Source organism: Xenia sp. Carnegie-2017, unplaced genomic scaffold, assembly GCF_021976095.1.
Source record: "Xenia sp. Carnegie-2017 unplaced genomic scaffold, XeniaSp_v1 HiC_scaffold_6, whole genome shotgun sequence".
Lineage (NCBI taxonomy): Eukaryota > Metazoa > Cnidaria > Anthozoa > Malacalcyonacea > Xeniidae > Xenia > Xenia sp. Carnegie-2017.
Window position 1 is genome coordinate 6,478,394 of NW_025813526.1, and position 21,053 is coordinate 6,499,446.

At 36.5% G+C, this 21,053-nt stretch overlaps 2 protein-coding genes and 1 long non-coding RNA gene across 3 annotated transcripts; all 3 read right to left on the reverse strand.

Moving 5' to 3' along the window:
• Nucleotides 1–19: 19 nt before the first annotated feature.
• Nucleotides 20–2,430, reverse strand: LOC124457427. The gene is made up of 5 exons (XR_006952576.1): nt 2,410–2,430; nt 1,474–2,249; nt 1,283–1,332; nt 550–726; nt 20–71 (listed from the first exon to the last, which is right to left on the reverse strand). It is a non-coding gene; the product is annotated as an uncharacterized LOC124457427 (long non-coding RNA).
• A 589-nt stretch (nt 2,431–3,019) lies between these two features.
• On the reverse strand, nt 3,020–5,515 carry LOC124457020 (neurofilament heavy polypeptide-like). The gene has a single exon (XM_047007320.1). The coding sequence runs from the start codon at nt 5,513–5,515 to the stop codon at nt 3,020–3,022; it is 2,496 nt and encodes an 831-aa protein (XP_046863276.1).
• A 25-nt stretch (nt 5,516–5,540) lies between these two features.
• LOC124457021 (tudor domain-containing 6-like) lies at nt 5,541–20,383 on the reverse strand. Its single transcript, XM_047007321.1, is given in 23 exon segments — nt 5,541–5,734; nt 5,737–6,038; nt 6,377–6,566; nt 6,669–7,136; nt 7,139–7,295; nt 7,438–8,061; nt 8,264–8,424; nt 8,884–8,951; nt 9,008–9,115; nt 9,198–9,396; nt 10,358–10,925; nt 11,017–11,219; nt 11,297–11,560; nt 11,668–11,886; nt 11,966–12,210; nt 12,258–12,537; nt 14,882–15,230; nt 15,310–15,518; nt 15,646–16,197; nt 16,504–16,778; nt 16,866–16,998; nt 17,078–17,323; nt 18,392–20,383. Coding segments are annotated over 23 exon segments (7,863 nt in total). The 5' UTR covers nt 20,241–20,383.
• Nucleotides 20,384–21,053: the final 670 nt, after the last annotated feature.

Genomic DNA, 21,053 nt, shown 5'->3' on the forward strand with positions numbered 1-21,053 from the left:
CATCAAAACTTGATTTTTCCTTTGGAGTGAAGTGCTTCTGTAACTTCTCCTGCCTTAAATATCTGACAACTCTAAAATAAGGTGGAGCACATTATAGATTAGCGCATATATAACAATTGTTTTATTACTGTAAAAATAAACATGACAGTTTACACAATCAAGTCATAGACCATGCATAAGCATGATAAATTAAAGGAAAAGAAAAAAATTGGCTGTTTGTAATTTTGATTTTAAATCCACGTAGCTACTTACGTATGTATCAGGGCCCATGGACCTGCATGAAGCATAGACCCACTTTTCTCAGGGCGAAGCCTGCCCAATCTTTACTCTTACAATGCCAATTTGTCAGCAAAATTGTTAATAATTTCTTTAGAAAATCAAATCCATTCATTGTTTTTCCAGTGATTGAATACAAAAATATTGCAATGTAAAAGTAAAAAAGTGCTGGCTTTGCCATTGCTTTTAAAGTTTGTTTTAAACTATTTCCCCCTCTCCCTTCACAGAATACTTTTGAAAAGGCTTCAAAGTCCTTCATCATGCAATAATTACCTCTCCTACTTTGTTATTAGACTTGCTATATTGATCAACAAAATCATCTACTTCATCCTGATTAGCAAACTTAAGGCAGCCATGGTTTGGGACAGCAAAACTATTCCCTGCCAACTTTTTGCGAGTTAGACCAAAGCAAGCATCCATGGAATGAATGGCCGCACCTAACTCTCCAGTCTAAAGCAAACAAAGCTCTTTAATAAAATGAAACAAATTTTATGGTAAACATGTAACACTTCATATTTCACAACAACTTTAAATGTTCTGATAATATATGTGACAAAAAACATATAATTTAAAATAGTTCACAAAGCAAATAGTACAAAAAAAGAAATCAAATACTGAATTGTGGGCAAAGAGGGCAATTTCTATAATCAATCAGGTCTTTCTGTATGAACTTTAATGATCTGACTTGGTGTTTGAAATATCTGACAAAAAAATCAAATTCTTAAATGATATAATATATACAGTCAAACCTCTTGTATCAAATGACCCTGTACTAAGCAGATACTGTGTAAAATCCAAAACTTAATCTCATATAGCTAATAATGATGGAAGTATAATGATGAAACCTCAATCAAGCTAACACTTTCATTAAGCCAGTCAAAACACTAGTCTGTTGTCCAATGGTGTGTACTTAAACGGGTTAGACTGTACTACTCTACACATATAATCTAACTATTAGGTCTACAATAACTGTAAATAGACTTTTGTTTTATAACATATAACATACCTGTATTCATCGAATGATCCATTGTTTAACACATTATACATGTTTTTGATCTTAACAAGAATAAAATGAACACCTAGTAAACTTGTGCATTTGTTGTCGACGAAATTTGATGTCACACACACAGGCTTCTATATTGCCCCCATATTCAAAAAAGAACTTGCAAAATCGGAAAAAAGAAAAAAGAGTCATACCGTGGAGATTGGCAGAGAAATCCTGAAGATGTGGAACGGGATACTGATCGGGTACAGTCATTCGGTTAAGCGCACGGTAGTCACCACAGGGTCGCCAGTCACCGGGTTGTGGCTTGGGAACCATGTGGAGAGGAGAGGCATACTGACTGCTGGAAGGGCGGATGATTCTAAGATCAAGCATTTGTTGGAATTCTTTTTTGGCAATGTGTAAACGATCAGGTGGGAGACGGCGTGGACGTGCAGAGCATGGGGGACCTTTGGTAATAATGTGGTGTACTACTTGATGTTTCACTGGTGATTCTTTGGTGGTGGGTTGAGTGATCTTTGGGAAGTCGTGTAATACTGATGCAAAAGGTGTGGAGGATTGTGTAGCATGGAAACTCTATGGATGTGAAAAGACCAACGAAATGCCACTTTTGTTTAAACTTACTAAAAACATTTCTGATGCTGGGAATGTCATTTTCTGCCAACAAAGAGCTGTAAGTTTCTAACATTACATAAAATAATGTTGTGTTCGGATCTTTCTATCCAATAATATTACTTATGTTGAACAGTAAACTGAAACAAATGTTTAGCGAACGCGGCCTATTGAGATTAAACATTCAGCGGATTCGGCCATTAACAACAAATAAATTAATGGAAAGTTCATTAAGTCGAGTACCACATCCTTTTTCTCTGTCTCCAGTAAGGAATTGATAGTTTTCCACAATTCTGTAAATGCCGAAAGGAACTTCTCATCTTTTTCGTTGTCATGCGTTTGGTCTCGTGCTATAAAGCTGAAGAGTTAAATGAAATAAATGTTACTTCTTGATCAGACAAATGCCCATACGGACAAGCTATCTCTCAATAATGATTATTTCTTTCCCTAAATGTAAGTTTGGAGATGTTTTATGCTTAACTTAGCAAAGAATTACATGGAAACACAATTGACTTCACCTGGAAAACACCAATTGAAACTCATTGATTTTCTGAAAAAGAAATGAACACATGAGAACAGTTTGGTAAACATGAAAATCTATATTTATCAATACTCACAAAATACTCATTCACAAGCACATTGAACCGATTAATTTGAGCCTCCATCAACGTTTGTGGAATTTAAATGATTTAAAAGGCCTTCATTTGAACTAGTGATATAAAGCCGCCATTTTGTTTTATCAAAGCGATACTTTATTTAAGGAAAACAAAATTGCCAACAAAAGTTGCCAACAAAACATTTAATAAAAAACTTAATGTACTTCAATAGATGTTTGATTTAGTTGATCCGTTAATTGGCGGGATTGTTAATTTTCAATTTTGATTGAATATCTAAATCTGAAGTTTCATCTTCGTTAAGGTTTTAAACGTTTTCATTCTTTTCATCAGCATATCTTCCAGTAACATTTTCTTTCTCAAAGCAAGTGTTTACTTTAGTGACGTCAGAATTGACGTCAGCGTGGGCATCTCTTTTTTCTGGTGACAACAAAGAGAATTCGCGGTGATCTACAGGAATTTCATCACTACAAACTTCTGCACAATCTTCAATCATCCAAAGTTGGTGCCGTTTTTATGGAAAGTTCATCGTGTATTTCAGTTTTTTTGCACGTTCATCTGATGTTGGTTCAGTTAACTTATCTCTTGGTCCAACATCATCAACTTCTCCTGCATCAAGTTCTTCTGTTTCAATTGGAGGAAGCTCATCCGTAATTGGTTCAGTCAAGTCGTCATTCGATTCAACATCATCAACTTCTCCTGCATCAAGTTCTTCTGTTTCAATTGGAGGACGCTCATCCGTAGCTGGTTCAGTTAACTTGTCTCCTGATTCAACATCATCAACTTCTCCTGCATCAAGTTCTTCTGTTTTAATTGGAGGACGCTCATCCGTAGCTGGTTCAGTTAACTTGTCTCCTGATTCAACATCATCAACTTCTCCTGCATCAAGTTCTTCTGTTTCAATTGGAGGACGCTCATCCGTAGCTGGTTCAGTTAACTTGTCTCCTGATTCAACATCATCAACTTCTCCTGCATCAAGTTCTTCTGTTTCAATTGGAGAACGCTCATCCGTAGCTGGTTCAGTTAACTTGTCTCCTGATTCAACATCATCAACTTCTCCTGCATCAAGTTCTTCTGTTTCAATTGGAGAACGCTCATCCGTAGCTGGTTCAGTTAACTTGTCTCCTGATTCAACATCATCAACTTCTGCTTTGTCAAGTTCTTCTGTTTCAATTGGAGGACGCTCATCTGTTATTGGTTCAGTCAACTCATCATTAGATTCAACATCATCAACTTCTGCTTTGTCAAGTTCTTCTGTTTCAATTGGAGGACGCTCGTCTGTTATTGGTTCATTCAACTCATCATTAGATTCAACATCATCAACTTCTGCTTTGTCAAGTTCTTCTGTTACAATCGGAGGACGCTCATCTGTAACTGGTTCAGTAGACTTGTCTCCTGAATCAACATCATCAACTTCTGCTTTGACAAGTTCTTCTGTTTCAATTGGAGGACGCTCGTCTGTTATTGGTTCAGTCAACTCATCATTAGATTCAACATCATCAACGTCTGCTTTGCCAAGTTCTTCTGTTACAATCGGAGGACGCTCATCTGTAACTGGTTCAGTTAACTTGTCTCCTGAATCAACATCATCAACTTCTGCTTTGTCAAGTTCTTCTGTTTCAATTGGAGGACGCTCGTCTGTTATTGGTTCAGTCAACTCATCATTAGATTCAACATCATCAACTTCTGCTTTGTCAAGTTCTTCTGTTTCAATTGGAAGACGCTCATCCGTAGCTGGTACAGTTAACTTGTCTCCTGATTCAACATCATCAACTTCTGCTTTGCCAAGTTCTTCTGTTACAATCGGAGGACGCTCATCTGTAACTGGTTCAGTAGACTTGTCTCCTGAATCAACATCATCAACTTCTCCTGCATCAAGTTGTTCTGTTTCAATTGGAAGACGCTCATCCGTAGCTGGTTCAGTTAACTTGTCTCCTGATTCAACATCATCAACTTCTCCTGCATCAAGTTCTTCTGTTTTAATTGGAGGACGCTCATCCGTAGCTGGTTCAGTTAACTTGTCTCCTGATTCAACATCATCAACTTCTGCTTTGTCAAGTTCTTCTGTTTCAATTGGAGGACGCTCATCTGTTATTGGTTCAGTCAACTCGTCATTCGATTCAACATCATCAACTTCTCCTGCATCAAGCTCTTCTGTTTCAATTGGTGGACGCTCATCCGTAACTGGTTCAGTTAACTTGTCTCCTGATTCAACATCATCAACTTCTGCTTTGCCAAGTTCTTCTGTTTCAATTGGAGGACGCTCATCTGTAACTGGTTCAGTTAACTTGTCTCCTGATTCAACATCATCAACTTCTGCTTTGTCAAGTTCTTCTGTTTCAATTGGAGAACGCTCATCTGTTATTGGTTCAGTCAACTCATCATTAGATTCAACATCATCGACTTCTGCTTTGCCAAGTTCTTCTGTTTCAATTGGAGGACGCTCATCCGTGACTGGTTCAGTTAGCTTGTCTCCTGATTCCACATAATCAACTTCTCCTTTATCAGGTTCTTCTGTTACAATCGGAGGACGCTCATCTGTAACTGGTTCAGTTGTCGACTTGCCGTCTGATTCAGCAATATCAATTTCTCCTTTGTCAAGTTCTTCTGTTTCAATCGGAGGACGCTCATCTGTAACTGGTTTAGTAGACTTGTCTCCTGAATCAACATCATCAACTTGTGCTTTGTCGAGAACTTCAGTTTCAATCGCAGTAAGCTCCTCAACGTTTTTATTTTCATCTGTGCTTGTTAACAAATCACCTTGTACAGTATCCACTTGAGTCTTCCTCAAAATAAGATTCGCACAACACAACTCGTCGAGCAATGAAACATTGGATTCGGTGTCTATTAAAGACATTTCCAATAAATTATCGCGCATTCCAAGAACTTTACCGATGTAACTTTTCTCAGAACACATTTCTTCCATCAAGGCGAGCTTTGCATCGGACCATTCATCAAGGGAATTGGAAAGTAAACCGAACAGAGAAATGCAGATAGCTTGCTTTGGCATTCGAGCGAAATCCGTTTTAAAAGCTTTATTTTGTCAAGGGTAATGATTCGCTATTGCCATAATCTACAAAACGGACTGTGATGTTAGGAGTAGTTGCCAGGATCTCAGCACGATACCAAGAGTCATCTTCAGAGAACTGGGCACAAACAGCGGCACCAGCAACAGGTTGTTGGAGTGAAAACTCGTTTCCGTTTAATGAACTGTAAAATGCTCCAAGTTTTCCATTAGATCAAGTAAGTCATCTTCAGAATCGGACAGCTGACACCAAATGTTTGCAGGCGACTCAGCTGACACGAAGAACAGATTAAGCTCATCTCCAATATTCACATGTATGTTTACGAAAGATACGTCTGCACGAGGATTGTTTGAAACTGATATAGGTGCAGGTGGCAAAGATTTTACAGCAAATGCTTTTTCAATAAGAAGTTCACTCAATGATTGTTCTTCTTCGTCAAGAGTTCCGTATATTGCACAAGTAAAACCACCAAGTTTCTCTCTTCCTTTAACCACTAAAGACAGCAATCTAAGAAATCATAAAATATTTGTTACTTACACAACATTAATGGTCAATCTTCCTCTCTGTTTAAGCTAAATTACAGGGGGCGGTTACACGAAGCATGGATAGCGTTATCCATTGGATAGCAAAATTTTTCAAACTTATAAAAAAAGCGTTTATATTTTTCATACGACAAGGAAATTTTGTGATCTTCGAAACAATGTTTTATTTCAGAGATGACTCAGTTCAAATCTTATATTTTTTGCTTCTTAAAAGGTTACAGAAAAGTTTAAAAAATATTGCTATACAATAAATAACGCTATCCAGGCTTCGTGTAACCGGCCCAAGATGATTATTGCACAAACCTTTCCGATGTGAATTCTTCAAGCAACGTTACAGCATCGCCACTCCATTCATCATCCTTTGCTTCAATATCTTCCAACACACAAAAAAAAGCTTGACAAGGTAAAACAAGGAACTCGTCTTTAAGAACAAGAATTCTTGATGTTGATAACACCTCTTCGTTACCATAATCCACGTAGCGAACACGTACACCTTAACATAAAATATTTTTTGCTTTGTTATAAAGATTTGAATGTTAACACGTTAGAAACTACTTAAAAAAATTCCTACACAAAAACCCTTTCATTGACAAACCTTCTGGTACAACTTCAACAATTTCAGCACGATACCACCCATCATCTTCAAGAAATTGACCACAACAAGGACGTCCGACGTCGTAATTGTGAGCAAGTAGTTCTTCGGGACCAAGGCTACCATATACTTCATCTAAGTGGTTCATAAGATCATTTAATTCCGTTTCATTGGTTGATAATTGACACCAAAGTTTCTTCGGTGATTCAATATGAGAACAAGTAACATTCTTTTTATCGTCGATATTGAATTCATATACAACAAAACATTGAATTTCGTGGATTTCTTTGTTATTTTCAATGAGTTTCGATACTGACACATTTTCATATTCCACAACACGACTCAAAATATCCTCAATATCACAATACAGCTTTACCAACACACCATTGTCATTATTTGTGGAAATTTTACAAAGTAACTCATTTTCCGAAAACATTTCAAGAAGTTTACCAGCAGTATTTTCACACCATACCCGTCAACTGTCGATAGATCCAAAGAGCAACAAAAACAAAACTCGGGCAAATTACAAAATCTTTCATTTATCGGAGCAAGTTCATCAAACAAAAGCCATTCTTTATTACCATGGTCAACATAAAAAACACTGACATTCTCCCCATCAACTTCTAATATCTAAACACAGAAAGACGATATCATGAGTTAACAAACGATAAATCAAAGCTTTTGACTGTTTCCTAATGTCTACTGATAAAACCGACGTATTTTATGATCGAGTTTACATGACTAACGTTTACAGATCATACATTCACTTCACCTTTGCTCGGTACCAGGCCTCGTCTTCAGTAAAGCGAGCAAGGCAATAGTCTCCAACTTCGATTTCGTTCTTTGTCAATCGGATCTGAGGAGGATCGTTTGCTATATCGTCCATCAAAGTCTCCAAATCACTTAAACTACTACTTATTTGAAGTATCGCATCTTTAGCTGCGGTTGCGCTGACAATGTATACAGGTAACTCGTCTGCAGGTTTTAAAATCGGTTTCGGAATACATTGTTTTCCATTGCTTGGGGTCTCATGAGATTCTTTACGAGGGTTCAACAATTCGTTAATTGGTTGCCCGTCATCTACTAAGGTTACAAGCCAAAAGTTGTCGCAGAATTCAATAAAAGTAGCCATTAGTGGTTTACCCACAACGGCCGTGACGAAAATCAAGTTCTGTTCCTGGGACAAAGGTCCGCCCGAAAGTCGGCAAGGTACAGCTTGACAAGGCGACGATGACAGTTCAGCGGTTAGACGTCGTAGATCAGAAGTATCAACCACATCCGAGTTTCCGTGGTCAACGAATCGAACCGTTACCTTTTTATCGTCGACATCGACAGTAAGGATTTGAGCTCGGTACCAGACTCCATCTTCAGAAAACCGCGCACAGCAAAACATATTCTAAAGCATATAATTAGTTGATCAACAACAATCCAATGTTGAGCCTTCAGTATATAGTGGTTTTAAATTAGCTAAATCTCTATGATTTGATTGAAAAAGTCACGATAATCTTATAGAGACCATGAATTGCATGTATCACAAACTTAAAGCAAACGCTAAATAAACGAAGACGGGTCGACTAAAAAATGGTGAAAATTTTTACCTCTTTCACATTGTCCAGTTTGTAGTTATCACCATCAGGCCAATAATTATAGATTTCGGCAAATCTCGCAAGGCGTTCGAGCTCAGTCTCCGCTGTCGCAAGCTGAACAAAGAACTCGCGTGGACTGACCACGTGACTGGTGAAGGCTTGGACAGTCGTTTCTCAACCACAGGAAATGAGGATAAAGTAATTTGGGTTTCCTAATAAAATATTACGTGACAAAAATTGTTAACGTTCATAGTAAAACAAAACTTGTGAAAACGTGTGAAAACAACACTTAATCATTTCAACATAAGAAAACATGTGAAAACATGTGAAAACAACACATAATCATTTCAACATGTGAAAACAACACATCATCACTTCAACATGTGAAAACATGGGAAAACATGTGAAAACAACACATAATCATTTCAACATGTGAAAACATGTGAAAACAACACATCATCAATTCAACATGTGAAAACATGGGAAAACATGTGAAAACAACACATCATCACTTCAACATGTGAAAACATGGGAAAATATGTGAAAACAACACTTAATCATTTCAACAAGTTAGAAACCATTTCATTAATAATACAATACCTGAGAGGATTTCAGTTTTGAATCATTTTCACCATATCCATCAATGAACATATTGTTCAACAACAATCCCTCGTCATTCTTTAAAGTCACAACATGTTGACTGCCAACCACTTTTACAACGGTCATCGTTAAACGTTTGTCAGTAGTTTCACTCACAAATTTTCCTTCAATTCATCATTCCAAGTCAGAGGGTGTTTCGTCTCCAGACTGCAGCACAAAGCTTGCGCAGGTAGTTCAAGAAAACTGGGATCTAGCGCCTTAATCCTAAAAAACACAGGCACATTATAAAATAAAGTACATAAAACAGATTAAAGTTACGACAAAGAAGTCGAACTCTAAAGTCTACCTTTGTTTGGGTATTGCTTCCTTATTCCCGTAGTCAACATAAACAACTTCAAAGGATTCGGGTCCAGACTCCTTTACAACTCTCGCACGATACCATTTATCGTTAACCGTATACTGAGCTGCGCATAAGGTACCTGGATGGATTTCTTCCAACTCTTTTTGGTCGCCATTAGTGCAGGATTTATGAAGGTCATCCACAACTATTTCAATACCGTAATCATGATTAGTTACAAAGATAAGCGACAATTATGATGAATTAACTACACTGAAAATTTTCAAAAACCAGCTTTATGACTAGTGATTTTAATAAATCAAAAAATGTTTCATAAATTTGTTTCATTTCTCCATAACTCCCATTTAACATAATTCTGTATAAACTGAAAAGTTAATTGACTTTTAACAAATTTGATAAGTCGAGTGTAAGCTGACATCCATCAACATATATTTTTATGAAGCAGTTTCGACGTTTGTTCAAAGTAAAAAGAGTTCAAATGATGGTATTAAAAGATCAAGATAATATTTTTGCATGCATTCATATACCAATATAAACCAAAATTTGTGTTCAAATTAAACACTAAACAGAAGTGTTAAGAGTTGTAAAAAAGATGCGTTAATCTTGTTAATCGAAAATACAACTTCCGCAAACAATATCTCTGTTGTTTTGGATTTCGGTGAGAGGAAGCAAGTCACGTAGCCAGACTGCAAATTTCTTACTGCTATGTAAATTTCAAATCAAGTAAATGGTTTGAACCCGGGAGTATCGTTGCATGTTTGTAAATGTAGATCGTCCATTTATTTTTTTTTACCTCTGAAGATGACTACCGCTAAGGTTGTCGAAACGTCAGTCAACAACAACAAAAACAACAAAAACAGTCCTTCTCAGGACTATACCAACCTGGACGATCTACATTTACAAACATGTAAATTTCAAATCATTATCATTATTCATTTCTTTAGAAACCTATCGGTTTTGCAGTGAGTGAACATCAAAAAATTTACATAACACGACCAAACCTGGGGGCTGACTACGCTACTGGGGACAAGCACAAATTTTCCCTGATCCCTAAAATCTGGTGAAAATTTCATGTCTGACATGAAACATTTTCCAACTAATTGCTCTGCAATTTACAATAGTGCAAAGTTGCACTAAAAATTACCAACCTTTATTGATGTCATCTGAACTTGATGATTGCTGAACAAAAAATAATTGTGGTGTTTTAATCCACGTGACATACACGTCACAAAGCGTCCCAGTTTCCAACTCGAGCTCATAAAAATCATCTTGCTCAACATCGACCTCACTTTGCTTTCTCGACATGAGATTCTTACGTGCAAGCCACGTGTATATACTTTCAGATTTGTGTTCAAGTATTACTGAAAGTGGTTCCTCATCGCCCATCATTATTCTTGCTTTGAACTCCTTCTCCACCACGTATCTCACGAAAGAGTAATGCGCGCGTGGAGTCCACGAGTAATGGTGTCCGTTATCATCAATAGAAGCCATACAACATACCAAACCTCTCATTGGTGGAAAACGTGACAATTCGTCATTCAAATAACGAACTCTTTTTCCTATTTCAGATTCGGGGATGATTTCAGAATTACCGTAGTCGATGAACATAACTTCAATATCACCATCGTTTATATGTTTCGAGACAGAAGCTCGGTACCAGGTTTCATCCTCGGAATATAGAGCCGCAATGACATCATCTACTTGCAAAAGTGGATACTAAGTCAGGAGCGGTTTCCTGGTGGTATATATCGTACATCATGCCAGCTAATGTTTCTATATTGTTGTTAAACCGTGAGAGCTGACACACAAAGTTATCAAGAGACTCTGCACTCTCAACAAAAACATCTTCGACATCCTTCAAGCCCAGTTTCGGTAGTGATGAAAGTTTTAGGTTTCGTTGACCGCTAGCTTTTGTTGTTGAAGATTTTTTCACAAGTTCATCAAAGATTCTCACATTTTCTGTCCCACTTGTGTCAAATAAATCGACAATTAATGTCGTTTCGTCGCCATCTGAAAAACCAAAAAAAACACTCGATTGTAACAATGATAAATATATATAAAACTGTCGTCATTATTGCCATGCTCACCTAGTGACTTAACTTCTGCTATCAAATGTTTCTCTAGTACCAGGCCCTCGAACATTTCGCACTCGGACTCACTCCACGTTGTTTTCTCGGCACCATACAAACGGCATCTCACAGCTTGAACGGGTTTGCTGCAGAAGGCTGGGGCGAGAGTTTTTACGCTCGACAAATCAACAATTTTGCAATTTCCAAAATCGATGTAAAAAACGTTGATTTGGTTTGGCGAAGGGATGTCAAGAATTTGAGATCGATACCAACCATTGTCAACTACAAATAAATAAAAAAATTTAATGATATTTGATCGAAAACTCCAGGTTTCAATCATTCACTATAAATACAGTAAGTGTACGTAGCAATAAAACACAAAAACTCACCAGGATATTTTGCCACACACGTCATTCCAACCACAGGATTCGTGATCATGTTATCTTCGGCCGTAAGATGAGAGTAAACGTCATCCAGTTCAGCCATAATTTTCTCTAAAATATCTTTATTTTTCACCAGTTGAAGATAGAACAACATGGGACTTTCACAATGCGATCCACAAACATCCCACTGCGTACTTGGTTTCAAATGGTAAGCACTTGAAAAACCTACATAAATAGAGGGAAGAGTGTTCAGTGAAAACCTTAAAGCTTGGCTTCTAAATCAAGACAATGATGAAGTTCTTACTTTTGATAGTTTTATCGCCTGGTTCATTTTCGACATTTTCTTTGCATTTAAACAATCTTTCACCATTCATGTCATGAACCTCAACTCCGTAAATATTGTTGTTCCGATTTAAAAGTTCAACCATCACCTCTAGATAATCATCAGCATCTTTTGCTTTCGTTATATTTGCAGTGGAACCGCTGACCAAGCTTGCTGTAAAGCCTTGCGCATTTAACTCGGCAAAACGAGGGAGCATGCGCTTTACCCTTGATTTGGGCAGTTTCTCAATATTACCGTAATCAATATAACGAACTTCGATAGATTGCTCGGAGACATTCGTAACAACAGCCCGGTAAAATCCATCAACCACAGTGAACATAGCACAACAAAGTTGCCAATCTTTGGGTTAAGCAGCTCTTCATCACCATCGCTCAGAGGGCGGTAGTATTCCTCAATATTTTCCATTAGGTCATCCAACTGTGTTGAACTCTTTGCCAACTGACAGAAAAAATTCTGTGGTGTTGTGAAGGATGTGATATAGACATGCTCTTTGTTGCCTTTTGTTAAAGAAGGTTCCTTTACTTGAACTGGGACTAAGTTGAATGAAAAAAAAAATAAAGTGATATAATTTGTAATAGAAATAATATAAAGTTTCCATTATTTCGTAAGAGCACAATGGTTATAAGACATTTCAAATAAACGACAATTTTTGAAAGCAAACATGTTTCGGCATACTTTATGCCATCTTCAGATCTTCAGTGCGAAGTGAAGAAATACAGAAAGTTTACATGATAATATGTTATTGTGTTAAAGCGAAAATATCGACTAGTTATGAATAACTATTTACAATTGAATGAGGTGTTATAAAATGTTTGTGTTAGGTTTTATCACAAAAAAAATTACAAAGAAAACGAAAAATATCTGATAAGGTAGTAATAGCTATTTACAGGTCAAAGATAGTGTTAAGATGTTGTATTTGTTTGTTGAGGTTGGGTTTACGATTCTTGATATAAAGGGTTTATAGGCGAGTGCGCGGTGTCTAAGATACGGAAACAAGATTGTGTTTAATTGTTTTTGCAGTGTGGTTACGAGAGTAAGTGTCTGAATATGTTTGAGTTTTTGTCCGTGGTTGTGCGTTCTTTAATCCGCGTGGAAAGATGGCGAGTGGTCTCCCCAATGTATCTGGAATTACATCCAGCACAAGAAAATTCATAAACTACGTGGGATTTTAAATGGGAATAGGATCTTTGAAGTTAAAGTGATTTTTGATTTTAAAAGATGAAAAGGCTATCGACAGTTTAGCCGTATTTGTTATCTGGTTCTTACGTCATTGTATGTGTGTACAGGAAATGTGTATTGTCATTGTGAATTAGTGTGAAGTGTAATGTTTTTAGTTGATCGTTTGTTTGTATTGTGAATAAGTCGTTTGTAAGGTGCCGGTAATTGCTGTGATCTGTTCAGGGGGGTTTGTTCCAAGTTGGTATACCAACTTTCTAATGTAAGCCGTTGTCTATAGTCAGTACTGTAAGTAATGCATTTTGCCTAGTCCCAGTCAATGTTGTGCTTTGTGATTCGGTGATGTTCGGCAATGTGACTAGTTTTTACTAATTGACTTACTGAACACAAACTAGTAAGAAACAAAACAAACAACATTGTAATTGACTTACTGAACACAAACTAGTAAGAAACAAACAAACAAACATTGTAAGGAACAAGTTGATCAACGATCTTCCAACTTCAAACTATGGTACGACAGGTGACGAACCAAAGTTTTATTTTATTATGTTTTATTTATTTTCTATAAACCTGTGAAATATTGATATAATATTGATCAATCTAATATCAAACGCGTTTGATATTTGACTCATCTGTCACGAATGACAAATGTTGTTCAAAACTTACACGCACACTAGGAAATTCTGTCGATCACACTTGTCACGAATAACAAGTACGCGCGGCAAGTTCACCAGTGTGCGGCGGGCTTTACAAACGACTTATTCACAATACAAACAAACGATCAACTAAAAATGACAATACACATTTCCTGTACACACAATACAATGACGTAAGAACCAGATAACAAATACGGCTAACTTGTCGGTAGCCTTTTCATCTTTTAAAATCAAAAATCACTTTAGCTTCAAAGATCCTATTCCCATTCTTTTAAAATCCCACATGGTTTATGAATTTTCTTGTGCTGGATGTAATTCCAGTTACATTGGGGAGACTACCCGCCATCTTTCCACGCGGATTAAAGAACGCACAACCACGGACAAAAACTCAAACATATTCAGACACTTACTCTCGTCATCACACTGCAAAAACAATTAAACACAATCCTGTTTCCGTATCTTAGACACCGCTCACACTCCTTTCGCTCTTAAACTCAAAGAAGCCCTTTATATCAAGAATCGTAAACCCAACCTCAACAAACAAATACAACATCTTAACACTATCTTTGACCTGTAAATAGCTATTACTACCTTATCAGATATTTTTCATTTTCTTTGTAATTTTTTTTCTTTTTGTGATAAAACCTAACACAAACATTTTATATCAACTCATTCAACTGTAAAAAATTATTCGTAACTAGTCGATATTTCCTCTTTATCACTATAACACATTATCATGTAAACTTCCTATATTTGTTCACTTCGCACTGAAGATGGCATAAAGTATGCCGAAACATGTTTGCTTTGAAAAAATTAGTCGTTTATTTGAAATGTCTAATAACATAAAGCTAGTCAAAGATATTGTACTTCAGATATTTAAGTACGATATGAAGCCTCAGAGTTCAATATAATTGGTCTCACATGTCATATTAGGCTTTCAGAAGCATATTGAACTCCGAATTGGTGAGTCAATGAAAAGAAAGAAAATTAAAAATAACAATAAGAAAAAGTAACAAGTGAAAAAAATACTATAAGTTCAGTTTACCACATGGTTTCTGCGAAAATAGCTTGGTTCCATCAGCCGAAAAAAGCTCGATGTTGTAAACGTTCTCCTTGATTTCTTTCACAATTTTAGCATCAAATTCCTTCTCCAATACGGAATCTTTAAAAGACGAAGCATCAATACCAGAAGGAACATCCATTCTTGCATGAAAACCTTGCGCTGGAAGAACTGTGAAATCGTCTAACAAACACTTCACTCTAGACAAAGGTAATGTCTCCGTGTTTCCGTAGTCAAGGTAGCATAGACGAACGTCATTTCCGGAATGATTTATAACTGTTGCTCGATACCAACCATCGTCTTCAGTAAACATTGCACAACAAGATTCACCTATCTACATACAAAAAAAATAACTGAGTTAAACATTTCGTTGCAACATTTTGTGTAAAAAATTGTTGATTATGTAGCAGTACTTGTGGCTCTGAATATTTTTCATCGCTTTCATTCAGTGGCCTGTAATGTTCTTCTATTTCATTCATCAAATCATCCAATTGAACGGAACTTCCTGTTGCTTGACAGAAGAAATATTGTGAATTTATGGCAAACGTTACATACACGGGAATTTTCCTTCCAACTTGAAGTTTTGTAATCTTTACTTTGCATTGTTTCTTTGAAGTTTTATCTAACGAAAGAAACATAGTTGAATAACACGATTGTTTTGAGCATATGTGTTACAGTATGACGATCTTCCAAGAACATGTAAACATCTGTACACATCAATGGTAAACATGTATTCAAATTTTGCCTACCTTCTTTTGATTGATCTTCAAACAACAACTTTCCATTTGCATCGGCCAATTGAACGCAGTACCTTCCAATATCGTCTTGTTTAACAATCGTTGCTTTGAGTTCTCTGTCGACAACACAGTTTTCAAAGTCTGGCGCGCTGCCACAATTTGAAAACAACAAAGTTGCGTTGAAAGCCTGTTCTGGAAGGTGAACGAAGGAGCTGTCGAGACATTTAAGACGTGAAAATGGCAGTTCCTCGGTGTTTCCGTAATCAACATAACGTACAACAACAGCGTCGGATAAAACATTAGTGATAACAGCACGATAAAATCCATCATCAACAGTGAACTGTGCGCAACAAGTGTTTCCAATTTTCGGATTAGTAAATCTTTCTTGGTCTTCGTTTAAATCGCGATAGTACGTTTCCATGTTGTTCATTATATCGTCAAGTTGAGAAGCAGTGTTTGTAAATTGACAGTAGAAATCTCGCGGATCGTTCACATAAGTGACGTACACAGAAACATCGCTGCCAATGAAGGGTTTAGCGGGTGCAATTTCAGCTGGAATTTCTGCTGGAATTCAAAGACGATTTCAAATATTTCGAAACAACAGCACACAAACTTATTCAAACACATGATGTCAAAACTTCACTCACTCAACTAGAAAAAATTGACTATGCCCAAAACCATGTCAGATAAAATGGCGTTTAAGGTAGTATGCAATTTAAGAAAAATTCCCTTTAGTTGTAGCCTGTGAGTTAAAAAGTTTGTGATATAACTACAAAATGTGACACAACACAAGAAAGGCACTAAATTAATAATTCCAATGAAATACCGACCATTAAAACAATAAAAAAACACCGCACAAAACATATTTACCTTTCCCGGCCGCTTCTTTTCCATCATTTTCAATAAACAAGTTCATTATCTCGTTGATTACAACTGTTTCTCTCTCGGTGTTCAAAATCAAAACCAGATATTTGCCATTATCTGTAAGATTCTCAATACGACAGACGAGTTCTTTACCGTCGACAAGGTCGTGAAACTGCTCGACATATTTGCTCTTATTCCTCTTCGACGATGAAATATTCACAAGGCCACATTCAATTGCTTGGACAGGTAATTGTAAAAACTCTTGACTCAGCACGGCTATACTGTATAAAACAAGAACATTTAGAAATAAGCAATGAACTTTTACAAATAAATATTGGCATGTGAAATTTGGATACAGTGGTTGTAACCTTTTTAAAGTCAACACTTCACAGTTCCCATAATCTACGTATTGAACTTTGAAGCGTTTATTGGTTAATTTCTGTAGAATCCTTCCACGATACCACATTTGATCTTCACTGAAACGCGCACAACAAGGAGAACCTGAATAAATAATGTCAAACAAACAGTTAAAGAAGAAAGATGTTTTGATAAAACAAGACCAAAATTCATCGCTGCTTGCCTTCTTTCAATAAATCTAAGTCAGTACTTTTAGGTGGATTAACATCGTAATAATCTTGAAGATTAGTCATGAGATTTTCCATTTCCGTAGCAGAATCCGTAAGATGGCACCAAAATGCGTCGAGATTTTCAACATGAGTGACTTCAACATCTTCATAGCCAGGAATTTCAATGGTAGGAAATTGATAACCTGTGATGTTTGTTCCCAGACTTACAACAAATTGTCCAATATTTGAGACAGCATAACCTTAAAGAAAAACCCAAAACAAAGTATTAAAAATTATAGTTTTATAGAAAATAACACCAGATTCACGGTCAGGTATTACAACATGAAATGAGATGGATGAGGGAATGATACTGGACAATAGATGGGAATTGATGGCTACATTTATGAAAGAGAAAGCTTTGGAATACTTGTAGGGTGGTGATATATAGCTACGTAAGTTGGTGAGGTAACAGGGAAACTCTTTACTGGGAAATTGTAGCAATTACTCATGAAAAGTTTGTAAATGAAAGAAAATAGTTTTTGAGTAGGAGATTTTTGAAGGGAGAGTTTGTTGCTTTACCTGGAGTAATTTTTTGTATAATATAGGTGGTGATGTGTGATGGTGTATGGTGGGTAGGTGATGGTGATGTATAGGGGTAGATGATGGTATATTAGTGTAGATGGTGATGTATGGGGGTAGCTGACGGTGTATGGTGGGTAGGTGATGGTGATGTATATGCTGATGTATGGTGGGTAGGTGATGGTGGTGTATGGGGTAGATGATGATATAGTGTAGATGTGTGTATGTATGGTGGGTAGGTGGTGATGTATGGGGTAGCTGATGTATGGTGGGTAGGTGATGGTGATGTATGGGGATAGCTGATGGTGTCTGGTGGGTAGGTGATGGTGGTGTATAGGGGTAGATGATGGTATATTAGTGTAGATGGTGATTATGGGGTAGGTGACAGTGTATGGTGGGTAGCTGATGGTATATTGATGACGTTGGTGAAGGTATATGAGGGTAGATGCTGGTATGTGGGAGGAGGTGATGGTGGTGTATACCAGTAGATGATGGTATATTAGTGTAGATAGTGGTGATGTATGTGGAAAGGTGCTGGTATATGGAAGTAGATTATGGTAAATTGGTATAGTTGGTAAAGGTATAGAGGGAGGTGCTGGTGTATGGAGTAGGATGTGGTGGTGTATGTGGGAAGGTGTTGGATATATTGGTGTAAATGGTGGTTGTGTATTGGTATAGGTAATGGTCTACGGAGATCTGTTTTAAGTAAAATAAAAATAAAAACATTTTCCATTCAATAAAATCACTACCTTTCTGAATAAATTCTCTATTTATGCTATAACACTCTTCACCAATGGTCTGCATCAAAGCTACACCATAATATTGACTGTCATTGTGAGATATAACTTCAATCATCATCTCTTTATTAACAACCACTTCTTGTAACTTTCTAATTGCCTCATCAGACCATGACACGCCTCTAGGTTTTATACCGTACAATGAACAAGGAATTGCTTGCTGTAGTAAGGTGAGAAACTGAGCTTTTATTTCCTTGATTCTGGATGTAGATAGTCTTTCCATGTTGCCATAATCAACGTACAACACTTTGACTTCTCTTGCTGAGAGATCCGTTTTGAGGATCAACGCCCTGTACCACCTGTCATCCTCGGAATATTTGGCACAACACATCTTTCCCACAAAGGGTAGATTAATCGTATCATCAATTTCTGATAGTTTTTCATAATATTTGCTTAATGCCTCCATCAGATTATTTAGACCATCCATATTTTTTATTAATTGACAATAGAAATTTGAAGGAGATTCCGCATTTGTCACAACAACCAACTCTTTAGTGTGAGGCACAAGATTGATAACACCGAACGAGGACCTCCTTCGCTCATGTGGATTGAACTTCTTATAGTTAGATAAATCCTTAACAGCAGTTGCCATTTCTTTGCCTACCAAGAGTTGTGAAATATTAACGTTTTTATCCTCTTCTGAAATATCAAACAAAAATATTTCAACAGCATTTTCCATCACTTCAGTAAGACAACTAGCAAAATCTTTTTCTTCTATAAGATCTTTAAACATGTGAACAACATCTTGTGGCCATTCATCACCACCATCTAAAGGTTGCACACCATAGAGCTTACACTCTAAAGCTTGCATTGGTAACTCAAGAAACCTTTCATCCAATTTCATTAAGCACGAGATACGTACACTTTCCGAGTTACCATAATCAACAAACTTAACGGTAACTTCACCAGACGAAGAAAGAGCTTCACTCGTGATAACAGCACGATACCAAGATTCATCTACAGAGTACTTGACACAGCATGGGTTACCTTGATGACAAGAGTCTAACTGGTAAACACTCTCAGATGTTTCACTATAGGAGACTTCCAATTCTTCTTGTAATTTTGAGAGTGCCGTATAATTTTTAAACAGGACGCAGTAAAATTTCCAAGGGCTTTCACAGTATGTAACATAAACATCTTCATAGCAGAATTTATTAAGGTGTAAGTACTTGTACTTACAAGTCGGTGTAATTTGACGTTTCTCATTAAGTTCACCTGTATATTGAAGATAGCCTGCAGCAATTAAGGGTTCAACAACAAGCTTATTTGGATCTGTATTTTGAAAAATGTTAAGGACAACACCATTATTACTCTTTAATGCTATGGCTTGTGCAATAAATGTTTGTTCTAAGATTAATTCTTCTAACTTTATCATCACTTCTGTCCCCCAATGGCCACAGACGGGTTTCACATTAGCAAGCTCACATTCAAATGCCTGTGGGGGTAAACTAAGAAAGCGTTCCGGGGAAGATGTTATATCTGAAGCGGCAACTATGTCAGTATTACCGTAATCAACAAAAAACACTTTAAAGCCAGTTTTTTTAACGCCTAAAATTTTACCACGATACCAAACACCATCGATATATTTCGCTAAGCAGACATCTCCAACACTCAAAGATTTGGGGTTGGTATTACCGTCAATATTTTCTTCTGTATGGTTAACAATATCATCCATGAGTTGTTCCAGTTTTGGACTATCTTCATTGCTAAGTTGAACGAAAATATTTCCCGTTTCTCTGTCCACGTGTGAAAGAAATATTTCAACAGTCTGGTCAAGTGGGAAGCGTTGCCACCACGCCATGATTATTTTCGCGGTGATAATCTTACCAATATAGTCCGAAGTTAGTTTTTGATCTTCTTTAGTGCAACAAGGACTAAATCATCCTTGAAATGCAAGCGTGAATATGCTAAATTACCATAAAAAAGTGTGATGGTATTTTGTCTTGAGAGTTGCACGTACTTAACGTGTCACTTGATACCATACGCTAAAAGAAGAAAATGTGTAAAATATGGTTATTTAATTATTAAAATTATTTATATAAATATTTTTATAAAACGAGAGATATTTTGTGCATATCCTTTTGTTGAAACTCTGTACAAGAATTACTAAATTGAAAATGGAAGTTCAATAGAATTTCACTACAGGAATATACTGGTCAATAAAATTCATTTCTTATATCATAGATATTATTTAAAATTTACACCACTACAAGACTTTTTTTCCAGATTTTTTTCCACAAAATTCATCTTATTTATGTTGAATATCAAATCTTAAAAAAAACAACAAAAAATTTCTCACATCTTGAGAAGATTAAAATTCCTTCGTGCAAAGATGGAATGTTATGACAATCTTCCCAATTTTTAAATTCTGAAATATTTCATTAAAAATTCAAACTCGATAAAACTCATTCTCATCTTTTCTGTAGAAAAAAAACAACTTTAATTTGACAGCATGAAAAGAAAATTTTTGACAAAAGAATCTTACCTTCGTGACCCGCAGCGATAGTCTTTCCACCATACCGTAGCATAAAACGACCAAGATTCCTACAATCTCTATACAACTCCACACAAACTGGTCGAGATAACTCCAGTTCAATATTTGCCGTTGAATTCT